Source organism: Culex pipiens, chromosome 2 (assembly GCF_016801865.2).
Source record: "Culex pipiens pallens isolate TS chromosome 2, TS_CPP_V2, whole genome shotgun sequence".
NCBI lineage: Eukaryota > Metazoa > Arthropoda > Insecta > Diptera > Culicidae > Culex > Culex pipiens.
In genome coordinates, this window is record NC_068938.1 from 62399122 (window position 1) to 62420558 (window position 21437).

The 21437-nt window shown below is 31.4% G+C and overlaps 2 protein-coding genes across 3 annotated transcripts in view; both read right to left on the reverse strand.

Annotated features, from left to right (window-relative positions):
• Positions 1-1476: 1476 nt before the first annotated feature.
• Positions 1477-2691, reverse strand: LOC120419385 (S-adenosylmethionine sensor upstream of mTORC1). Its single transcript, XM_039582059.2, has 2 exons — positions 2272-2691; positions 1477-2210 (listed from the first exon to the last, which is right to left on the reverse strand). The coding sequence occupies exons 1-2, from the start codon at positions 2566-2568 to the stop codon at positions 1497-1499; spliced, it is 1011 nt and encodes a 336-aa protein (XP_039437993.1). The 5' UTR covers positions 2569-2691; the 3' UTR covers positions 1477-1496.
• Positions 2692-13737: 11046 nt separating this feature from the next.
• Positions 13738-21437, reverse strand: part of LOC120419379 (netrin receptor unc-5-like) — a 434660-nt gene continuing 426960 nt past the window's right edge. For both annotated transcript variants that reach the window (XM_052708539.1, XM_052708538.1), the window contains exons 11-12: positions 19450-19556; positions 13738-15887 (exon numbers count right to left, since the gene is read on the reverse strand). In XM_052708539.1, coding sequence (XP_052564499.1) covers positions 14500-15887; positions 19450-19556 — 1495 coding nt within the window. In that variant the 3' untranslated portion in view covers positions 13738-14499. The remainder of the gene's footprint in view (positions 15888-19449; positions 19557-21437) is intronic.

Here is a 21437-nt window from a genome sequence, read left to right on the forward strand (position 1 = left end):
ACTGTTAAGGTATTTTATTGCAACTATTAAGGTTTCCAACATGATAAAAACAATTTTATCGTCATTTTGCAGATAGTTCTTTGGATTTTTTTAACCTAAATTTAAACAAAAATATGTTGCAGTTTTATTTAGTTATTTAAATGAATGTGAGTTTACACCAAGCAAATTATGATATATTTGACCAGCGCTGGTTCATCAGCAACCTTGGGCGCAGGAGGATGGTCATCGGACACTTTTTTTGGACACTTCCACAGTTTGCGAATGAATATTTCGTAGACCCGTTAAAATGGAGGACCACCCTCTTGAAACTCCGCAGAGACCGAATACTCCGATCCAAAAGGTGTGATGGTTGTGGAGAATATTGTGGGCTAGAAAACTACACGCAGAAAAATAATGCATATTTGAATCAACAAAACGATTTGTTGATTTGAAAATCATGATTTTTGTTGAATCAATGCTTAACGCCAAAGCAGCTTTTTCAAAACAACAAAAGACTTTTGAGGAATTGAGAAAATCAAGGTATTTTATTGAGCTTTTTTCAAATGTGAGTCCATTTTTTTAAATTTATTTGGTTTCAACCCAGCAACCTAAGGTCCAATTTCAAAGATTCTTAGAGAATATTTAGGAAATTTTCTATAATTTAAAAAAAAATCTGGTATAATAGCAACTACTGCATTACTGAGCAAAAAAAAATATTGCTTATTTTTTTACAAAATCAATTTTTTGTTGAATTCATTCCAAAAACGGTACAATTTATATTTTTTGTAAAGCACTTTTGGATTCCAAATCTGAGTTAACATCTAAAAAGGACTGTATAAGTTTCTAGTATGTTTTAGGAGTTTAAAAAAAAATCATTGTTTAAAAAATGGCAGCACTGCCAAATATTTTTTGAGTAATTTTTGATTCTCTAAATTTAAAAAGTGATAATTTACTTGCATAGTGTTTTTGTCTGAGGCGGTTTTCACCAAATCGAGATATTTATGGCATTATATATTGAGAGCTACTTGAAAAAAAACTTGAAAAAAAATGGTTTCCAAAAGTGCACACCTGTAAAAGTAAATATATTGCGCTCGGTGACGCTTGAGTAGAGTCTTGGTTGATGTCTCTGCTAACGCCACATTACCAAAGTTTCTGAAGGGGCAATAAAGGTGGAGTATCGAGGGGTACATAAATGCTGTTGATAGATATATAATTGTTTTAATTATTTTTTTATGTCTATTTGATATTTTTTTCCGAATTTAGATAGAAATGCTTAAATTAAATTAAATTAAAAATAAGCAAATAAATAACGACTTTAAAAATTATTACGCTAAACCCCATTTTACGCGCAGACTTTGTTTTTAATCAACACACGTTAACAAAGTTGCAAAAAGGATTTTAGTTCAATAAAATATTAAATTTGATTAATTGAAATTATATAGCCAAATACATGTCAAATCAATGGAATAAGAATTTATGAACAATTTTTAAATTAGGTATTATGCAAGTTAACAAATTTATTCATCCATGTCATCGTCACCGAGAGGCAACCCATCAAACATCTGCTTAATTTCACTCATATCTTGCTCGGTCCTTTCTTCGCGCAACGTCCCCAAATTGCCACCGTCCACCTCCATACCAGGATTATTAAAATCTTGCGGAATGCTCAACACCGGTTCCATGTAGCCTTCTTTGTGTATTTTACACCACCGCTCGGAAACCTCGGGGAAGAGCGACTTTCGAAACACCATGCAGGTCACGTGTTCGAGTTTTTCGATTTTTATCCTACTGAAACCCATCAACCCGAGCGTGTAGCGCCAATTTTTCATCAGCTTTGCGTTGGCCCCTTGGTGGCGTGAATCAGGTGTAATGATTAGCAAAACGCCTTCCGGTTTAAGCACGTCGTAAGCTTTTTTGCAACATTTAAGACGCTGATCAGACGAGGGAAGATATTCTAGCAATAAGCTGAAAACCACGGCGTCGAAAAACGATTTGGGCAGGGATTCGATGGAATCTGACGAAATTGTTGAAGATGCGTCGTTCAGGGGAACCTCCAGGAAGTCACAGTACCGAACGCTTTCCTGGGCAGGAGCTATGTCGATTGCGGTTACCTCGAAATCTCCAAAGACTGAAAACGGATTGTAGCAGCTGCCAACGTCGAGAAGTTTCACTTTTTCAACTTGGTATGGTTTGTGTTCGTATGAGAATTGTTCGTCGATTGCTGTCATGACCTAAAATTGACAAAATATTATTAGAAATCTCGATTTTCGTAATAGTTTCGTATAGTCTCACCTTATCATCCTTTTCCCGGAACATATTCAACAAGCAACTCCGGAAGAAGTAATCCCGGCAAGAACCAACGACCCACTCAATCCGGCTATTATCCTTTTTGGCCGACACCTCCATCGTTTTGTCCCAGTAATTTGTGGCCAGTTTGTGCATTGCATCGGCGTACTGGCTCAGAAGATGCTGATTTTGTAGGTGATTTCGCCAAGCTTGGTCCGGATCGGAGTCCTTCGCCGAGTCTCGCAGCTGGCGGTGGACGGATTTGATTAGCCCAGAAAGGGCCAGCTGCTCCTCGGAAGCCATGCCGATTAAATATTCACTAAAGTTACTGTTTTCAGCACATTTTTTATAAGAATCACTCAAAATTTTATTTAACTACTCGCGGTCAGAACATCATGCTTCCAAAACCAGATGTTATGACAGATTGCGACACAAATTAAACAACAACAAAAACAACCACAACAAACGATATTGCCCCTTCAGAAAAGTTAATGTACTTGATTGAGAATCTGAGAAATGCGTCGATTTTGTTAAAATTCAAATTAAAAAAAATATTTTTTATTTCAATAAATCAAAGAGTTCATCAATAAAAATTAAAACAATCTAAAAAATTACAATTGTAGGGTTCGTTCATTTTAGCTTTGAATTATTCATGTATTCGAGATGATTTTACATAAGAATCCCTAACCACCCTAATCGAATCCGGATTGCTCTAAATTAGCTTGAAGTTGCAGAGATCAGATAACATTTAATTTAATTTTAATCCCGTCTCGAAAAATGCAAACCCATGCCAACAGGGGTGAGAGACAACCACGCACTACACCACCAGACCCGAAAAAGAAATTTGACAAAAAATCGAACAGTTTAAAAACGAAAACAATTAAAAACACATAAAAGATACCATTATAAAACTTTGAAAGATAACAAAAAAAAGAACTTAAAAAACACAAAATGTTAAAATAGCCAAAAAATCTTTTGTTGAACTATTTTTTTTATCATTTTTTTTTAAAAATCACCGAAAAACCATAGAAATCTAGAAATAAAAAAAAATCAAACGCATACATTTTTAAAATCAACATATAAACAACATACGAGAATGTCATAAATACAAAAATTTAAAAAAAGAAAACACTAGAAACAGGATCCGTTCTTGGTCCATTACTTTTCTCATTATACATTAATGATCTACCGTCACACCTACAAGGATGTGGTGTTCACTTGTTCGCAGATGACGTACAGATATATTTTGACTGTACCAATAAACCACAACTTGAAATATCTAACATGATAAATACAAATATGACCATTGTTGCCAATTGGGCTATTTCAAACAATTTAAAACTTAATGCATCAAAAACGCAAGCTATTTGTATTTCAAGAACAAAAAAACCTGTGTTTAAACCCGACATATTTTTAAATAATCAATTAGTTCATTATAACGATACAGTTATCAGCTTAGGAGTGAAAATTACCAGTAAATTCGAGTGGGACGAATTCGTTTTGATGCAATGTGGAAAAGTTTATGCTGCTTTAAGATCCCTTCGTCTCAAAGCAAATCATCTCGACTTTAAGATTAAACTAAAATTATTTAAAGCTTTAATTTTACCGCACTTTATAACCTGTGACTTTGTGTTGAAACAATCGTCCACTTTTGCTTATAATAAATTAAAAGTTGCTTTAAACTGTTGTGTACGTTTTGTGTTTGGTTTAAATCGTTTTGCAAGCGTGACTCACAGACAGAATATCCTAATTGGTTGTCCGTTTTCTCGTTTTGGTGTGCTTAGATCAGTTCTACTCTTATATAAATTTATTGTCACTTAGTCCCCTCCATACATCACCTCAAAAATAACTCCTATGAGAAGCCGAAGAGGAAGAAAATTCATCTTGCCAAGATTTAGATCATCTCACTATGCCAATTCTTTTTTTGTTAGAGGTATTGCAGAATGGAATCAACTGCCGCCTAATCTACAATTGTTAAATTCGAGTATAGGATTTAAGAAAGCATGTTTAGAGCATTTTAATGATAGTTAGTTTTTAGATTAATTCAGTTTGATCGTCTAGTTCTTTCTTTCGTTGTTTACCAATTGTTTCTCAGCGCATTTCATTCTACGTCACGGCGTGAACAGATAAGATGTATGTCTTAAATTCGGAATAAATATAAACAAAAAAAAAAAAAAAAGATCCTGGAAATTTCTTTAAAAGTTCATGAAGCTAAAATATTTTTTTTTTTAACAACGGGGAAGAAAATTATGCAAACTTCACAAAATCTTAGAAATTCAAAAAATTAATCATTAATCAGTCGTAGTATTAAAAAATGTTTTTCGGGATTATTTGATATAAAAATGACACAATTTTCCAAACATGAATATATATGTTTAATTGAATTTGAATAAAACAGATATTTTATAGAGGCAAGGTCGCAATACATTTCATGTTTTTATTTTTCAGAATAACTAATTTTAATTTTCAGAATTTAGCTAGAAAAAAAGCCAGATAGAAATGAAAACCTCTGCAGATATTTTTTGCAACTGAAAATTATTTATCATATATATTCCTGAAATTTTGCAAAAAAATAACATAAATTCAAAATAATTCAAAAAATAAAAAATAAAACATAAAATTAGGATGCACAGCACCTTTAGATTTGTTTTTTTTTGAAAACATGTTAATATTTTGGAAAATAAATGGAATTGAACTTAAAAAAAATGCAGCGAGTTTTGGATATTTTTTGTTGTTGACAGAAACATTTTCAATATAGTTGAAATTAATTAAATTAACAAATTTTTGAGGTTTACTCTATTTTCCTTTCTTTAAATCAAAATATATGTATCATTAGTTCAACACTATTTAAGAACTCGTTTTATATAATTTTTAAATAAGTCTTTGACAATTTTAAGAAAAAAGAAAAAGCTTTTAAAAGGCAGAATAACATGCAAAAATAAATAATTCTAAAAATATTCAAAAAACTTGAAAAGAGAATAACAAATAAAACTATTTAATCATTGAAAAATGTAGAAAAAAAAACAAAAAGTTTTGTCAAAGAAATTCTAAGAATTCAAACTAAAAGAAGTGTATAGATTATAAAATACACAGAATATCAAAGAAATTTTCCGAAATTCCACGAATCAAAACTAGGAATTGAACAAAAAATTAGAAATTGAAAAAACTTAGAAAATTCGTAAAAAAATATATGAATATCCATTATTTTGTAAATTCAATGTAATTTTTTTGAGCAACAAAATTTAAAGAAAATGAAAGAAATTCGAGAAAAAACTCAAAACTATTAAGAAATCTCAAAAATAGACAAAAATCGGAGGAATTTTAAGACATATTAATTTGGGGTTGAAAAAACAAAAAAAATCAAGAAATTGTTTTCAAATTAGTCTCAATGAAATAAAAAATTAAACATAAATTCAAAGATATAAAAAAACTATGAATAATAAAGGTTGAAGACAAGAGAAAATTAATCATATTAATATTACAAGCCATGATTTTAAAAATTCTTAAATGTTGGTTAAAAATCATCAACTTGTTTTTTCTTAATTTCTCTGAATATATTAATTGCAATTATTATTTAAATTATATTAAATAAAATAAAACATAGTAAGCACAATCAGATGAATATATTTTAAATGATAATGAAACACTGAAACTGAATAAAGGGTTTTCTTTCATATCCACTACACTAAAACTACAGGTTGGTTTCATTTTGTATAATTCGGGTTATATTTTATAACAAATATATATTTCCATAAGTGTATAATATATAAATTTTGTAACCTTACAATCTAAACATAAATTTATTACACATGTAAAATATCTACATTTTCTTCCTTTCCTGTCTCTCTAAACACATGTACATTTCTCCCTCGCTCTCGCTTCACTCCTCCCTCTCGTCTGGTATATTGTTTTAATATGGTAGTATTTTTTTTCCTCACACTTACTGCTGCTTTCGCACATATACGTATAGCTTTCTATAGTTTCGCAGTTTCATAAATGCACATCACTATTGTTTGTTTGTTTGCTTGCTTCCGCTATATATCTGTATATTTCTAGTGGTTCACATTAGTCACATTAAACTACAAATTACTGTCACAATCCGCACTGCACCCCGGAAACTAAATTCACACGTTATTTTTACGCGGTTTCGATTCGCTATTGTTCTGTTGCATTGAATATGATTTGCAGATTGCTCTTTTGTTCAGTTTTGCGAAACGCGCCCGAATCGCTGCAATAATGTTGCAGGGAATGTGGTTGGGACAAACTAAAATTGCGCTTTTTTTTTGTTCTCTCCTGTTGGCAGCAGTAATTAAAATCACATCCAAACTTTCGCACTCGCAAGCACACAAATTATTCTTATTATTTACAGAACGCGTGCCAACATAAATTTCACAATTTATGGACAACAAACACAGACGCACACACACATTCTCACAAACACGTGCTTCCGTTGCACATTTTGCAGCCGCTTTTTAAAATTTGCTCTGGTTTTTGTGGTGATCAAATAAGCGAAAAAAAAAAGAACATTTCGGGGGTGGTCAGCAGTTCATTGTTTTACGATTTAATTTTCCGTGCGGTTTCCGGGTTGAAATTGGTAGTTTTTTCAAAAAATGATTTCCGCTGTTTGCTCGTAATTTACTACGCGTGGCGATAATCTGAGCTGACTAATTGTTCGATTATTGTTTGTTCTAGCCGGGGCCATTTGACACACACACTGGTTAAAATCGGTACGATAATTTTAGTGGCAGTGGTAGTTGATCGTAAAGTTTGGGAAGCCAGTGATGCCAGTTTTCTTGTTTCGCTTCACTGATTTTTCTATTATAGTCTAATAAGGGGGTGGAAAAATTGGACGATTCAAACTATTTTTATTCACAAACACACTCAAAAAACAGGGAGGATCCTAACTAACATAACCATAGTACGAATAATTTCAATTTGAAATTGTGTGGCTTTCGAGGGCTGGTAAAATTCTTAAGTATAAAGGTTTTTTTTATTCTTCTTTCGAGCGAAAACAATATTATGTTCAACTTATACCAAATATATAACACATAGACAATTTAGTTTAGTAGTTTTGAAGTAGAAGGCATTTTCGTAAGTTCGGTAATTATTTTTTAAATAATCTTCAAATTCTTTCTTTCGATTTGAAACAAAACGTTAAATTTATCTCTCACTATTCTAAAAGTATATTAAGTGTATCACTTGCTGCAATTCCTGGAAAGTAAAAATGAGCTTAACGCGTAAACAGTGGGGAAAAACTTGTATTTACAGTTGAGAAAACTTAGATAAGATTAGGTAGTGACGATAAGAACAAACGAGTATAGTTGCGTTAAAATTACAGTTTTTTTTTTAGGATTTAAACAACGTTTTCTAGGAGTTACAAAGAGTTTTTTTTTACAATCGTCGTTGAGTAGGATAGTTGCGTAGCTTTCATCTTCTTCTCATTTTGGTATATTTTATGTGTTTTACTGATTTCTTTAATTTTACTCCACCTCAGTATATGTATTTAGTTTCGTTTTAGAATCCTTTCTCTCTGCGTTATTTACAGGGGGGTTCAGTCTTAAAAATTCATTATCTACTTTCGTTTTTTTTTCGCGCTGGTGAATTTTATTCTCTCCAATTTTGTTGTTTTATGGTGGTGTTATTTTTTCCCGATCATTTTAGACAAATTTATACAACTTTGTATGCGCGCTGGGATTTGCGAAAACAAAAAAAATATCTAGGAGAATGTTGGGCAATAAATCCAGATTACAAACTTGCTGAGAGCTAGAAAACACTGAAACACACACACACGATCGCTCAAATAGGGTTGGCCAAAGTCATAAAAATCAAATTATACCAATTTGCCAACCTCGTTGGACGTTTCAATCGCTGGTCTGGTCTGGGCGGCTGCCGATGCCTGTTGCAATAGAAATAGCACATTGTCTCAAACTGCAGTGAGGGTGATCAGGGGTGGTCAAACTTTAATCGAAGTATAGATAAAATATGTTATGCCTTATTTCCTATTTGTTTAAGATTCTTGATCCAAAATTGAAAATATTTTCAAAAATAAAAATATTTGGATTTTTTATTAAATACAATAAAAAAATTAAGGAATCATATTTTCAAAAAAAAAAAATCAATTAAATTACTAAATTTTCATTTTAAAACATATTGAATTTATTAAAAACCTAACTATTTTGTAGCTACTTAAAAGAACTAGTAAACAATTAAAATAGTTTGAGATAATCTTAAGAAATCGCAAAAAATCATGTTATTGGAACAAAATTTCAAATTCTAATATTAAAAAAAAACAAAACCTGAAAAATACAGAAATTATGATTTTTTTTAAATTGCGATTCAACCAGAAATAATATTTAGAGTATTTAAACAAACTTTAAAAATCCGGTAATTCCATAAAATGAAGGGATTGAAAATATTCATATAGGTGCAAAAAAATTACAAAAAATCCAATTCAAAGAAATGCAAAGTTCTGAGGAGTATTTTGAAGTTTTGAAGAACATTAAACAAATTAAAAATAGAAATATTAAAAAAATGCGCAAAACTTTAGGAAATAGTGCTCAAGGCTACTCTTGTAAAATTAAAAGGAAATTCAATTAAACTTAAGTAAAAACAATTAAATAAATCCAATTGAATTCAAATAAATTTCAATTATATCAAAATTCATGCGGATTGAAATAAATTAAAATTATTTGAAATGTCGAAATCAAATAAACTAAAATACCTAATACGAAGCAAATAAAAAAAATCAAATCAATTTCGATAAATTCTCATACATTAGAATTAATTCAAAATTGAAAAAATCAAACAAAATTCAAATTAACTCCAATAAGTTTGAATAAATCCAAAAAATCTAATAAAATATTTCGAAAACAATTAAATTCAAACCAAATAAATTAAAATATATTGAAATCAATTCCATTTTTTTTAAATATAATCCAAGAAATTCAAATGAATTCAAATAAATTCAAGGATTAAGAAATTCAAATAATTTCAAAAATTAAAAAAAGAACAAAAAAATCAAATCGATTCAATTAAATTCAAATAAGTTCAGAAATCAAATCGATTTAAATAAATTAAAATAAATTAAAATAATGTTAAATAAATTCAAATAAATTCAAATAAATTCGAATAAATTTAGAAAAATTCAAATAAATTCAAATAATTTCAAATAAATTCAAATAAATTCAAATAAATTCAAATAAATTCAAATAAATTCAAATAAATTCAAATAAATTCAAATAAATTCAAATAAATTCAAATAAATTCAAATAAATTCAAATAAATTCAAATAAATTCAGATAAATTCAAATAAATTCAAATAAATTCAAATAAATTCAAATAAATTCAAATAAATTCAAATAAATTCAAATAAATTCAAATAAATTCAAATAAATTCAAATAAATTCAAATAAATTCAAATAAATTCAAATAAATTCAAATAAATTCAAAAAAATCAAATAAGTTCAAATAAATTCAAATAAATTCAAATAAATTCAAATAAATTCAAATAAATTCAAATAAGTTCAAATAAATTCAAATAAATTCAAATAAATTCAAATAAATTCAAATAAATTCAAATAAATTCAAATAAATTTAAAAAATTCAAATAACTTCAAATAAATTCAAATAAATTCAAATAAATTCAAATAAATTCAAATAAATTCAAATAAATTTAAATAAATTTAAATAAATCCAAATAAATTCAAATAAATTCAAATAAATTCAAATAAATTCAAATAAGTTCAAATAAATTCAAATAAATTCAAATAAATTCAAATAAATTCAAATAAATTCAAATAAATTCAAATAAATTCAAATAAATTCAAATAAATTCAAATAAATTCAAATTAAATTCAAATAAATTCAAATAAATTCAAATAAATTCAAATAAATTAAAATAAATTCAAATAAGTTCAAATAAATTCAAATAAATTCAAATAAATTCAAATAAATTCAAATAAATTCAAATAAATTCAAATAAATTCAAATAAATTCAAATAAATTTAAATAAATCCAAATAAATTCAAATAAATTCAAATAAATTCAAATAAATTCAAATAAATTCAAATAAATTCAAATAAATTCAAATAAATTCAAATAAATTCAAATAAATTTAAATAAATTTAAATAAATCCAAATAAATTCAAATAAATTCAAATAAATTCAAATAAATTCAAATAAATTCAAATAAATTCAAATAAATTCAAATAAGTTCAAATAAATTCAAATAAATTCAAATAAATTCAAATAAATTCAAATAAATTCAAATAAATTCAAATAAATTCAAATAAATTTAAATAAATCCAAATAAATTCAAATAAATTCAAATAAATTCAAATAAATTCAAATAAATTCAAATAAATTCAAATAAATTCAAATAAATTCAAATAAATTCAAATAAATTCAAATAAATTTAAATAAATTTAAATAAATCCAAATAAATTCAAATAAATTCAAATAAATTCAAATAAATTCAAATAAGTTCAAATAAATTCAAATAAATTCAAATAAATTCAAATAAATTCAAATAAATTCAAATAAATTCAAATAAATTCAAATAAATTCAAATAAATTCAAATAAATTCAAATAAATTCAAATAAATTCAAATAAGTTCAAATAAATTCAAATAAATTCAAATAAATTCAAATAAATTCAAATAAATTCAAATAAATTCAAATAAATTCAAATAAATTCAAATAAATTCAAATAAATTCAAATAAATTCAAATAAGTTCAAATAAATTCAAATAAATTCAAATAAATTCAAATAAATTCAAATAAATTCAAATAAATTCAAATAAATTCAAATAAATTTAAATAAATCCAAATAAATTCAAATAAATTCAAATAAATTCAAATAAATTCAAATAAATTCAAATAAATTCAAATAAATTCAAATAAATTCAAATAAATTCAAATAAATTCAAATAAATTTAAATAAATTTAAATAAATCCAAATAAATTCAAATAAATTCAAATAAATTCAAATAAATTCAAATAAATTCAAATAAGTTCAAATAAATTCAAATAAATTCAAATAAATTCAAATAAATTCAAATAAATTCAAATAAATTCAAATAAATTCAAATAAATTCAAATAAATTCAAATAAATTCAAATAAATTCTAATAAATTCAAATAAATTCAAATAGGGGAAATCTACCCTTTCCAATCAAACACCTATCTTCGTCATATGAAGAGTTTGATGCTCGATTAAAGCTCCAAAAATACTATTTGGGCTATAAACTTACCAGCAACAGCACCGCCTCGAGTAAGCACGCAAATGTATGCCACTAACTGGCCAAAAAGATCACATTTAATGCACTTTTGATCATAATTTGTATTTTGCGAGACCACTTCTCATCATTTTGTTGGCACACACAGTGACACACACGAGAATCCCTCAAACGCTTAATGAATATCGCCAAAATTAACTTTTCACTTTCGCTTACTTTTTCACGGCGCTTAAGATATGAAATTGCTTCCAACTACCGGCAACATGTTCTTTTGACCGTTACTTAGTCACTCACTTGAAGAATAATCCCGAAATATGTAATAAATTAGCAAGCGCCATCAAAAAAACAAACGCGCCAAGTCGTTTGACGTTTCAATTTTCACTTTGCATTCAAATCGAAGGCTGAAGAAAACCGAGCGAGAGACGAAGGCAAAAAAGAACAAAGGCTGGCCGTCAACACCACCAGCAGCACAGCCAGCGATGCCAGGAAACTTTCCCTATAAATGCCACTTTTCGTGAGTGTTCGTTTGAACTGTCAGCGCAAATGGCAACACTCGACAGAGTGTTGGAAGAAAAAAGAACTAAGCCGATATTAGAAAAATGGGCGTGGCCCAATGCATTCGCCTCGATTAGAATACCCTTGGGAATTTTTTTTTGTTAAATGCTTGGTAAAGAAATAGAATAACTTTTAGTGAAAGTGAAAATAAACAGAAATGTTCACAAAAACTTGCTCTACTCGTTGGTGTACTTGGTTTTAGTAAAATTCAAGGGAGACTCTAGATTATCCAGCATCATTCAAACACGACCGCTTATTAGGATTAAAATGGGTAGATTTCCCCTAAATACCAATAAATTTAAATATTTTCAAATAAATTCAAATAAATTCAAATAAATTCATATAAATTCAAATAAATTCAAATAAATTCAAATAAATTCAAATAAATTCAAATAAATTCAAATAAATTCAAATAAATTCAAATAAATTCAAATAAATTCAAATAAATTCAAATAAATTCAAATAAATTCAAATAAATTCAAATAAATTCAAATAAATTCAAATAAATTCAAATAAATTCAAATAAATTCAAATAAATTCAAATAAATTCAAATAAATTCAAATAAATTCAAATAAATTCAAATAAATTCAAATAAATTCAAATAAATTCAAATAAATTCAAATAAATTCAAACAAATTCAAATAAATTCAAATAAATTCAAATAAATTCAAATAAATTCAAATAAATTTAAATAAATTTAAATAAATTCAAATAAATTCAAATAAATTCAAATAAATTCAAATAAATTCAAATAAATTCAAATAAATTCAAATAAATTCAAATAAATTCAAATAAATTCAAATAAATTCAAATAAATTCAAATAAATTCAAATAAATTCAAATAAATTCAAATAAGTTTAAATATTTTCAAATAAATTCAAATAAATTCAAATAAATTCAAATAAGGAAATGTTAGTCTTGGCATTTTTCATTGAAACATAGATTTTCTATTAAAATTTATAATTTTTATTTTATGGCCCTCCAAGAGTGAAGAAACATAAAGTTTGAAAAAATATTAGCCAAAAGAGTTTAAATTTCTCAGATGTTAAAAATACTTTGAAATTGAAAGAAATTCAATAAAATTTACAATTTTAATGAAATTCAATGAAATTTTATTAAAATAAATGAAAATTAATGAAAATTGATGAAAATTAATGAAATTTAATGAAATTCAATGTTTTTTAAACAATATTTAATGTGTCTTACTTCTTTAATAATTTAATAAAAATCATCAAAAATTAAGAAAAGTCAACAAGTTAAAAAAACACAAAATTAAAGAAAAGGTCAAAGTTAAAAAATAACTCAGCTTAAAAAATAAAAATGAACGCAGCCTGATTATCAGAAAACCAAACAAATAGAATCAATTTGAAATGGAATTATTAGAAATATATTTGAAAATATATTGCCATATTTTAGAAAGAAAAAAAAAAATGAATGATTTTCGTGATTAGTATTTTAATTGAACTTCTTAATTTATTTTTCATAACTTTTTAAAATTTACATTGAATTTAGAATTTAACTTATATTCAATAACTAAAGATAATAGCATGATAAAAAATAAAAGCTCCAATAAAACTTTCGAAACATGAAGAAATTCTCATCATATCTAAAAGTATGACAAATTCAAAAAACATCCCAAATGTGAACAAAACAAAATCATCAAAAAATAATAAACCATTTTTTCCAAGAAAAATAGGCAAAGACTAAACCGTTTGGATAGCACCAAAGTTCAATATTCAAAAAAAATTATTTTAGTTAATTCTTGAAATTCACTAAATTATTAAAATTTGCCAAATCCAGTTCTGACAACCACTGACCCACTCCTTCTAACCAGCTCTTCCAGCAGCAGCAGCAGCAACGCAACGTCAAATAGGCAAATCTCCGCGCGGCCGTGATGGTAAATCAATTTCAGCTATCAATACTCAATTAGCCTGCTCCACACACAATTGCCGCTGCCGTTTTATCGCTACTTTGTGTGTATGTTACCTTTCCTTTGTATTTCTCGATGCGGCCCGTCTTGGCCAGTTTGGTCCATCTGGTCAGAGTCTCGAGGGCAATTGGCAAGCTTACGCGCGCGCCCTCGTTGGCGAGCTACCGTTCCCATTCAAATTGCGCGCGGTTTGCCCAATGGGGTCTGTAATTTCCTACTTCCAAAAGCCCTTTAGGGGGATCACCTCTTCCCGGGATTCTGGGAAGCCCATTGCGTAACAAGTTTGAAGGCGCGCGAGCGCGCTCACAAACAATAATTTAAATAATAACACATTGGCTATTGGGCATTCGTTAGCCGCTGCGCGGCTTTTGAAAAGGAAAGGAAAATCGCGCGCAACTCTGATAGAGATAATGATTTATAAATATTTATAGCGATTGGGGTTTGACCTATTTCTACGCGAGCGCGTGTGTGGTCGCGGCGGTCAATCACGTGTCGATCGCAGGTTGAACGGATCTACAGCCAGGATGGGGTTTGGATCTCCTGGAGTACGGTTACCGCGTCGTGACGGCCCATATTGCGGCAGATCTCGATGAGGCTGCATACGGCATTCAGATCCCGGTTTCGGCACTCCCACAGGTCCAGGATCTGGTCGGTGGGCGATGGTTTGGTTGCGAAATAGGCCAGATAGCGGTCCACGTGGAGATGGGCCGCGAGCATGCGCCAGTCGTTGCCCTTTTGAGTGGGCGGATCGAGACATTTGCAGAGCTTCTTCTTGGCTAGTTTGGTGAGGCGGAACTTGTCCGTGTTGATGACGTTGTGTTCGCCGGAGGTCGCCCCATTCGAGCCGACGCTGCAGATGGTCATCGTTTCGAAGGAACTGGACGAGTGCTGGCAGGTGCTGCCATCTTTCGAGAGTGGAGTGAACGAAGAAATGGTGAGCATTGAGGGCGCAACACTAAACGCGGCATTCTCCTGGATCGCTTGCACGTCGATCTTGAAGTCGCACTTGTCGTGCTCCGTCCGGCTCAGCGTAAAGCTACAGTGCAGCGTCGAGTTGCTATTGTTCCACACGTGCGAGAATGGTATCACCTGTCGATCGCCGAACGGCTTCGACTTCCACCCGCCAACGCATCTAATATCTATGCACAGATCTTGACTATTGTCGGAGAAGTACAGCACCGAACTCTTGCCCAGCACGACCCCTCCAATCTCCTGCTCGCAGTACCGGCACCGCTCCTCCGCCCCCGGATTGTCCTCCACGATGTAGATCCGCACGCTCACGTCGGAAAACTCCGGCACCGTCACCGGCCCGCAGATAAACATCCGCAACTTCTTGCACGCAACCCGCTCCTGAATGTCCGTCGCCGACTCCCCCACCAGCACGTACTTCCCAAAGGCCTCGGTCATCACGTACGCGTGCCGCTTATCGATCTGCACAAACGCCGGCGTATTGATGTTCTCTTTCCCCAGCGTAACCACCTCGTTCCACCGTCCCTCAACAACCCCCGAGCTGTGATACAACGAAAACTGCCAATTGCTCAGATTCTCCGCGCAGTGCGGCATCTTCAGCACGAACGGTTTGTGCACCTTGGTGTCAACGGGGCCGCAAAACACCACCGGACTTAGGAAGGTAACACGCGCACCCGCAATCACCACCTTGTCGTCCTTGACCACGGAGAGAACGACGCTCTGCTTCTGGTGCTTGGGGACGGCGCCCTCGGGAACCAGAAGTGCAGCGGAGTAGGCATTTAGGCGCATGAAGGCACCGGCCGGGGTCAGCGTCATTTGGGTGCAGTCTGGTGAGCGGAAGGCGGATGGTTGGTCCATTGGTGCGGACAGGGTGGAGGAGTTGCCGGCGGCGACGGTCGGCACTAGAGCGTGGTCGTAGTTGGAGTCACCCGCTGGAATGAGAGAGAGGGGATAAGGATTAGTTGCATTTATTTATAGAATAGATTTTGCTAATTCTAAGCTAATTCTCTAAAATTCCAATTCAAGGTCTAAAAATGAACTTTTCACAGAAAGCTCGTAGACCCACCTTTATATATTCCTATCGATTCAAAATGAAAAACTGAAAAAATGGCTGTCTTGTGCATTGTTGTCTATATGTGAACAAAATGTCACCCAGTTTTCTTAATTTAGGGTCTCATACGACACTGTTGAATTTTTGGAACTTGCAATAAGTAGTTCAAAAGTTAGCGTTTTAGTTTTGTGACCGGAAATCTTCTCAAATCATCTCTTGTTATACATTGCGGTACATGTAAGAAGAAGGTACTTATCGAAAATTCGTTAACAAATCACTTATTTGTTTTGCAAAGAAAAGTGGCTCTAAATGACTTATTCAGCACAACGTGCAGCAAGAAAGGTTGAAAAATTCAATTTCAATGAAATATTCGGCATTTAAGGTGAAACGGGATGCCATTTCTTGAGCAACTTCTGTTAAACCTAAATCAATTTCTAAACTCGCTGCTTGCAATTTTAATACTTATTGCTGCAACAGACAGAACTTGTTAAAGTTACGTAATTTTTCTTGTAGGTGCTTCTAAAAACTTGAGTCGTGGTGTCAACATGGCGCTACCTTCCCGTTTCACGTTAAGGTCCCCGACGTCTCTAACAAAAGGGTTTGTCGTGTTCGTGGTCTCGTTCTAATTACCCAAGTAACATTTTAGGCTTTATCAAAGCTGCCACAACTGCTTTAAAACCTATCAGCAAAAACCAACATTAAACCCCCTTAGTCGTAACAAACTCCCCAGAACGTTGATAAATCCCACTCAAAACCCAAAAAGACCTCCGCAAAAGGTTGTTACGGCCTATTTATAAAACCTACATAGAAATTCAAGGCTTTACAACTGAATCCTAACAACATCCCCAATGCCTTGATAAAACCTTTGTTAAAATCAGGAGTTAAGGAAAAATGACATTTCATACGTCTTCAAACGTCTCCAAATAGGTTTTAATGTGGCAAAAATAAGTCTTCGTCTTGCCAAATGAAATAATGGAGATGGTTGTCAAAAATGGCGATGATAAATAATAGATATTAGAGGTAATCCAAATAAATTGAAAGCTTATTCCTCGCAATTGATGGCTCAAATTCAGCTGCGGTTGAAATTTTATTGATTTTTTTTTTATTTATTTGCGTTTAAGGACCACTTAACTCAAGAGTCATTCGGGTCCGAAAAATTTTATTGATAAATGTAGGGGAGATAGAGCGAAAAAATTCAACTCGCTTCATCAAAAATCAATATTTTGTAATCATACTGTTTAATGTTAAAAAATATTTTATTGCAATTCTTTGAAAAAAAAATCAAAATATTTTTAAACATCTATCGCTATATTAATCATACCAGAAATTCAGCATAAATGTGTGTTTTCATCAAATTTAAATCAAATTTTTCAGTTTTCTATTTTTTCAACCAAGATGGCGGTCAATCATATTCAATCAGAGCACGCGTCTAGCGCCATATTTATGCACAGCTAATAGGCCGCGTTAAATGCTTTTCCAGGAGCTTACGGTTTTAAGTAAGCTTTTTGCATGCCTAATGGCACTTGACAGCTAAAACACTCTGGGTTTTAAAAAAGCATGCTATAAAACCGTTTGGCATAACATTGCCATTGGGTTTTCAAGACTCTCTTAACACTTTCATAAAACCTTATTAAAAGCCATTTAGCTTTTATTGTCACAAGGTTGTATGTCCGAGGCATAAAACCTTGTTAGAACCTACTAATTTGCTCTTGCTTATTGGTTGCGGTGAATGCCTAAATAAAACTATAAAGCAATCAAGATGCTATCATAAAACCTAAAAAAAACTAGGTGGTGGCTAGTTGGTTTAAAAATGTTACTTGGGTAGTAACCTATTCATGAACGCCCTCCTAGAGGTCGTATGGCGCTTTAAAAAAAGAAAAAAAAGAAAAATCTTTTTTAAAGAATGTAGAAACTGAGCAGAAATAAAAACTGATGTTTTGACAAAACAACCCAAAAAATGAAGCGAATGTCTGAACGCCAAAACGTTGTGAGGTACTTAAAGTATTACAAAATGCATAAGCTTGCCCATACAAGTCTCCATACAATTTTTGACAGCTATTTATATAAAAATGGTACGTAAATATTCGAAAATCTGTAACTTTTGGAGGATTTTTTTTGTTTTTCGAGATTTTTTGATATGTTTTAGGGGACCAAAACCTGCAGCTTTTGAGCCATAGAGAAGTAAAAAATTCTGCCGCTGAGTTATAAATTTGAAAAATATAGATTTTTGAAAAAAAAAACTAAATTTTATGCTTCACTCTTTTTATCTTATTTTTTATGTAAATTTGAATTTGCAATCGAAAAGTACTTTACAGACCTTTGATACCTTTGACCTTTGTTTTCAAGATATAGCCACAGAAAGAAATCATTACTCGGCGACAACATTTTCGATCATACTTCCCTATGGCTCAAAAGTTGCGAGATTTGGTTTTTTCCCCGTACCTATTTTTTTAACAGTTCTCATCAATTGAGTTCAGTTTTGAAAACAAACCTATAACTTTGTCGAAGACATCATTGACACATTGATTAGAAAATTCCTTCAAAAGTAACAGTTTTTCGAATGTTTACGTACCATTTTTGTATAGACAGCTGCCAAAATTGTATGGAGACTTGTATGGACGAACTAACGATGCAAAATGTTATTTTTTCTAAAATTTCCTCAAAAATCAGGAGGTCGAAAAAAATTTGGGAAAAATGTATATTTTCATTTAAAAAACTTTCAAATATTTGTACACTGTTAAGGATAAAAAGAATAACATTTATTTTTGAACTTTTAATCAGATAGAGCGCTTTTTCAAAATTTAGGGCCACACATCAAAAATAGGCGCAACACTTTAAGTTAATCAATATTTTTCAAAAATTCTTAACTCGGCGGCGAAATTGATGACCATACTTCTCTATGGCTCAAAAGTTGCGAGTTTTGGTCCCCTTAAACATATTAATTTTTTATATGAATGACATTTAGTTTAAAGCGCCTAAAGAAGCACCTACAATAATTTTCAGCGAAACAATAGTGGCCAAAATCATTAATATTCGGGAAATAATCTCAGGAATACCCATTCGAAACCCTACACATAATTTAAAATTAAACCAATTTTTCAGCGCAATTTAATGCGACTCCCAAATTAAGAACAGCTCGACAGAAATAATATCAATCATCGTAAAGACAAACACTACCCATGTAAACAACCACGTTGTTGACTTGCCCAAGACACTGCCCACGAGTGGCCACATACCGAACCCGTCACGCCAAACATGACGGCGAGGGCGCCCCCGAAAAAGGAGCGCTCGCGCGAAAAGCACATTCAATTATGACAACTATTGACAGCGAAACAAGTCTTAATTTTGGGCCCGCACGTGTCAATCAATTTGTCAGTTGGGGGAGCAGTATTTGCGCAGAATTTTTGCCCTCAAATTGGCCGATCGCGCGCCGGGTGACTTACATGTGTTGGTCGAGGTGGCCAGCGATTCCACGCTGCAGACACGTTTCGAGTAGCTGGACGACGAGTACGATTCGTTGATGCTGATCTTGTCCAGCGGGTACATGTAGCTGGAAAGAGAGGGAGAGAAAAGAGGAAGTTTAGTATTTGAGTTCGAATTCTTGAGATAATTTGTTGGTAGTGCTATTTAAAAAATAAATGATCTTGGGTATTTTTCTAAACATGATAGATATTTCCAAAAAAGAGTTAACCAATAAAATTGATAATGATATGTTTAATAAACATAAACTCAGAGCGCATACTTACGCATTCCGGTGCGATAGGCCATTCAAATATTTCTCTATTATTTATCTAAATTTATTCATCGACCAAGCCATCACTAATAACCCTCCATTAAGTATGTATCTGGTGTCAACAAATCGCGATCCTATCGCTGGGACAACTATCATCCCGGCGTTTAGAGTCCGCCGTGTTCGCTGCCAGAAATAAATCAAAATTTCCAGTTTTTTTAGTTTTTCTATTCTCGCGTGCACATAAAACAACTTACATGACGGGGTACTACACACGATGACCAACAGACCCAACATAACAAATGGGTTAAACGCCAAATGATATTTGATTCGCATCACGCCGCGGCGTTTCTGCCGCCGCCATGGGAGCATGTTTAAAATATGGCGTGTCCATAAATCAAACACTACATTATGACACATTATTTAGTCTCTCTCAAACACACACACACACACATACACACGCGTTGGTGCGCCATTTAGCGGCTCCAACTAAGCTGACTGCGCAATTATTTTCATATTTGTGTAATGCCAGTATGACACTACACGCGTAATTCATCTACGGGGGACAAAAAATAAGAAGAAAATAAAACATCGCACTCTGGGACACATTCTACACCGTCTAATTACTGGTCTGGGTCCTGGGTGTTTTTTTAGTCCGACGTGGTTGGTTTAAAAAACTAACAATTAATTTCGAGCTCATGTTCATGAACGCTCTCCAAGCGGAGGAGAAGGAAGAAGACAAAGTTCAAAAATATACAACGTTGTATGATTTATGGCCTGGTCGTGCCTAGTAAACCCTCCGGAACTGGCCAGCACGAGGTATGTCTTATAGGCCGAGCGACGGAAAAGGTGTCCTGAAACATGGTGTACTTCTACTGCAAGTCGTTTTCAAGGCAGCTTGGTTGAACTAACCACTCGGTTTGAGAGATTAAAAAAACGACAAAATATATTGAAAAAATATTTTTTTTAAGTTATCAAACACAATTATTTTTACTAAAATACATAACAAGGGGAAAGTAACCTTTTTAGCCCTCGTTTTTTATGAACTTTTCTCTTCGCTTTCACATTTTTGTTTGTTTGGGTAGGTAATTTCGAGAATGTTTTAAGAATGAGTATGTATTATATGAAAATCAGATTCTTCAGTCCAAAATCCATTTCATCGAATATCGATTCGCCAAATGAATATTTTGCTAAATTGGAGCAAAAAATAGACAGAAATGATTAAAAGTAATTGAATCTTATCTTGAAATTATAAACAAATGAGGGCTTTAGTTTAACAAAATTAAACATGAGTAATTATGTTTGACATTGAACACAGGCAGAAAAAGGGATCTGAAAAATAAAAACTGAAAGTGTGTTATTTCTTTAATGAACAAATATTTAATATATTTTATATATAGCATTTTTAATTTTAGCATAAAAATTTCCAGATTGTGCAAAAATCCTTGACCGAGTTATGAATTTTTTAATCAAATATGAAACATTCGTAAAATTTTCCGATCTTTTCGAAAACAATACTTTCAAAAAAATGAAATCAAGACTAACATTTCAAAATGAGCGTACTATTGAATGTTTGGCCCTTTTGAAATGTTAGTCTTGATTAAATAAAAAATGAAAATATTGTTTTCGGAAAGATCGGAAACTTTAATGATTGTTTCATATTTTAACATTGAAAATCGGACCATTAGTGGAAAATGGTGG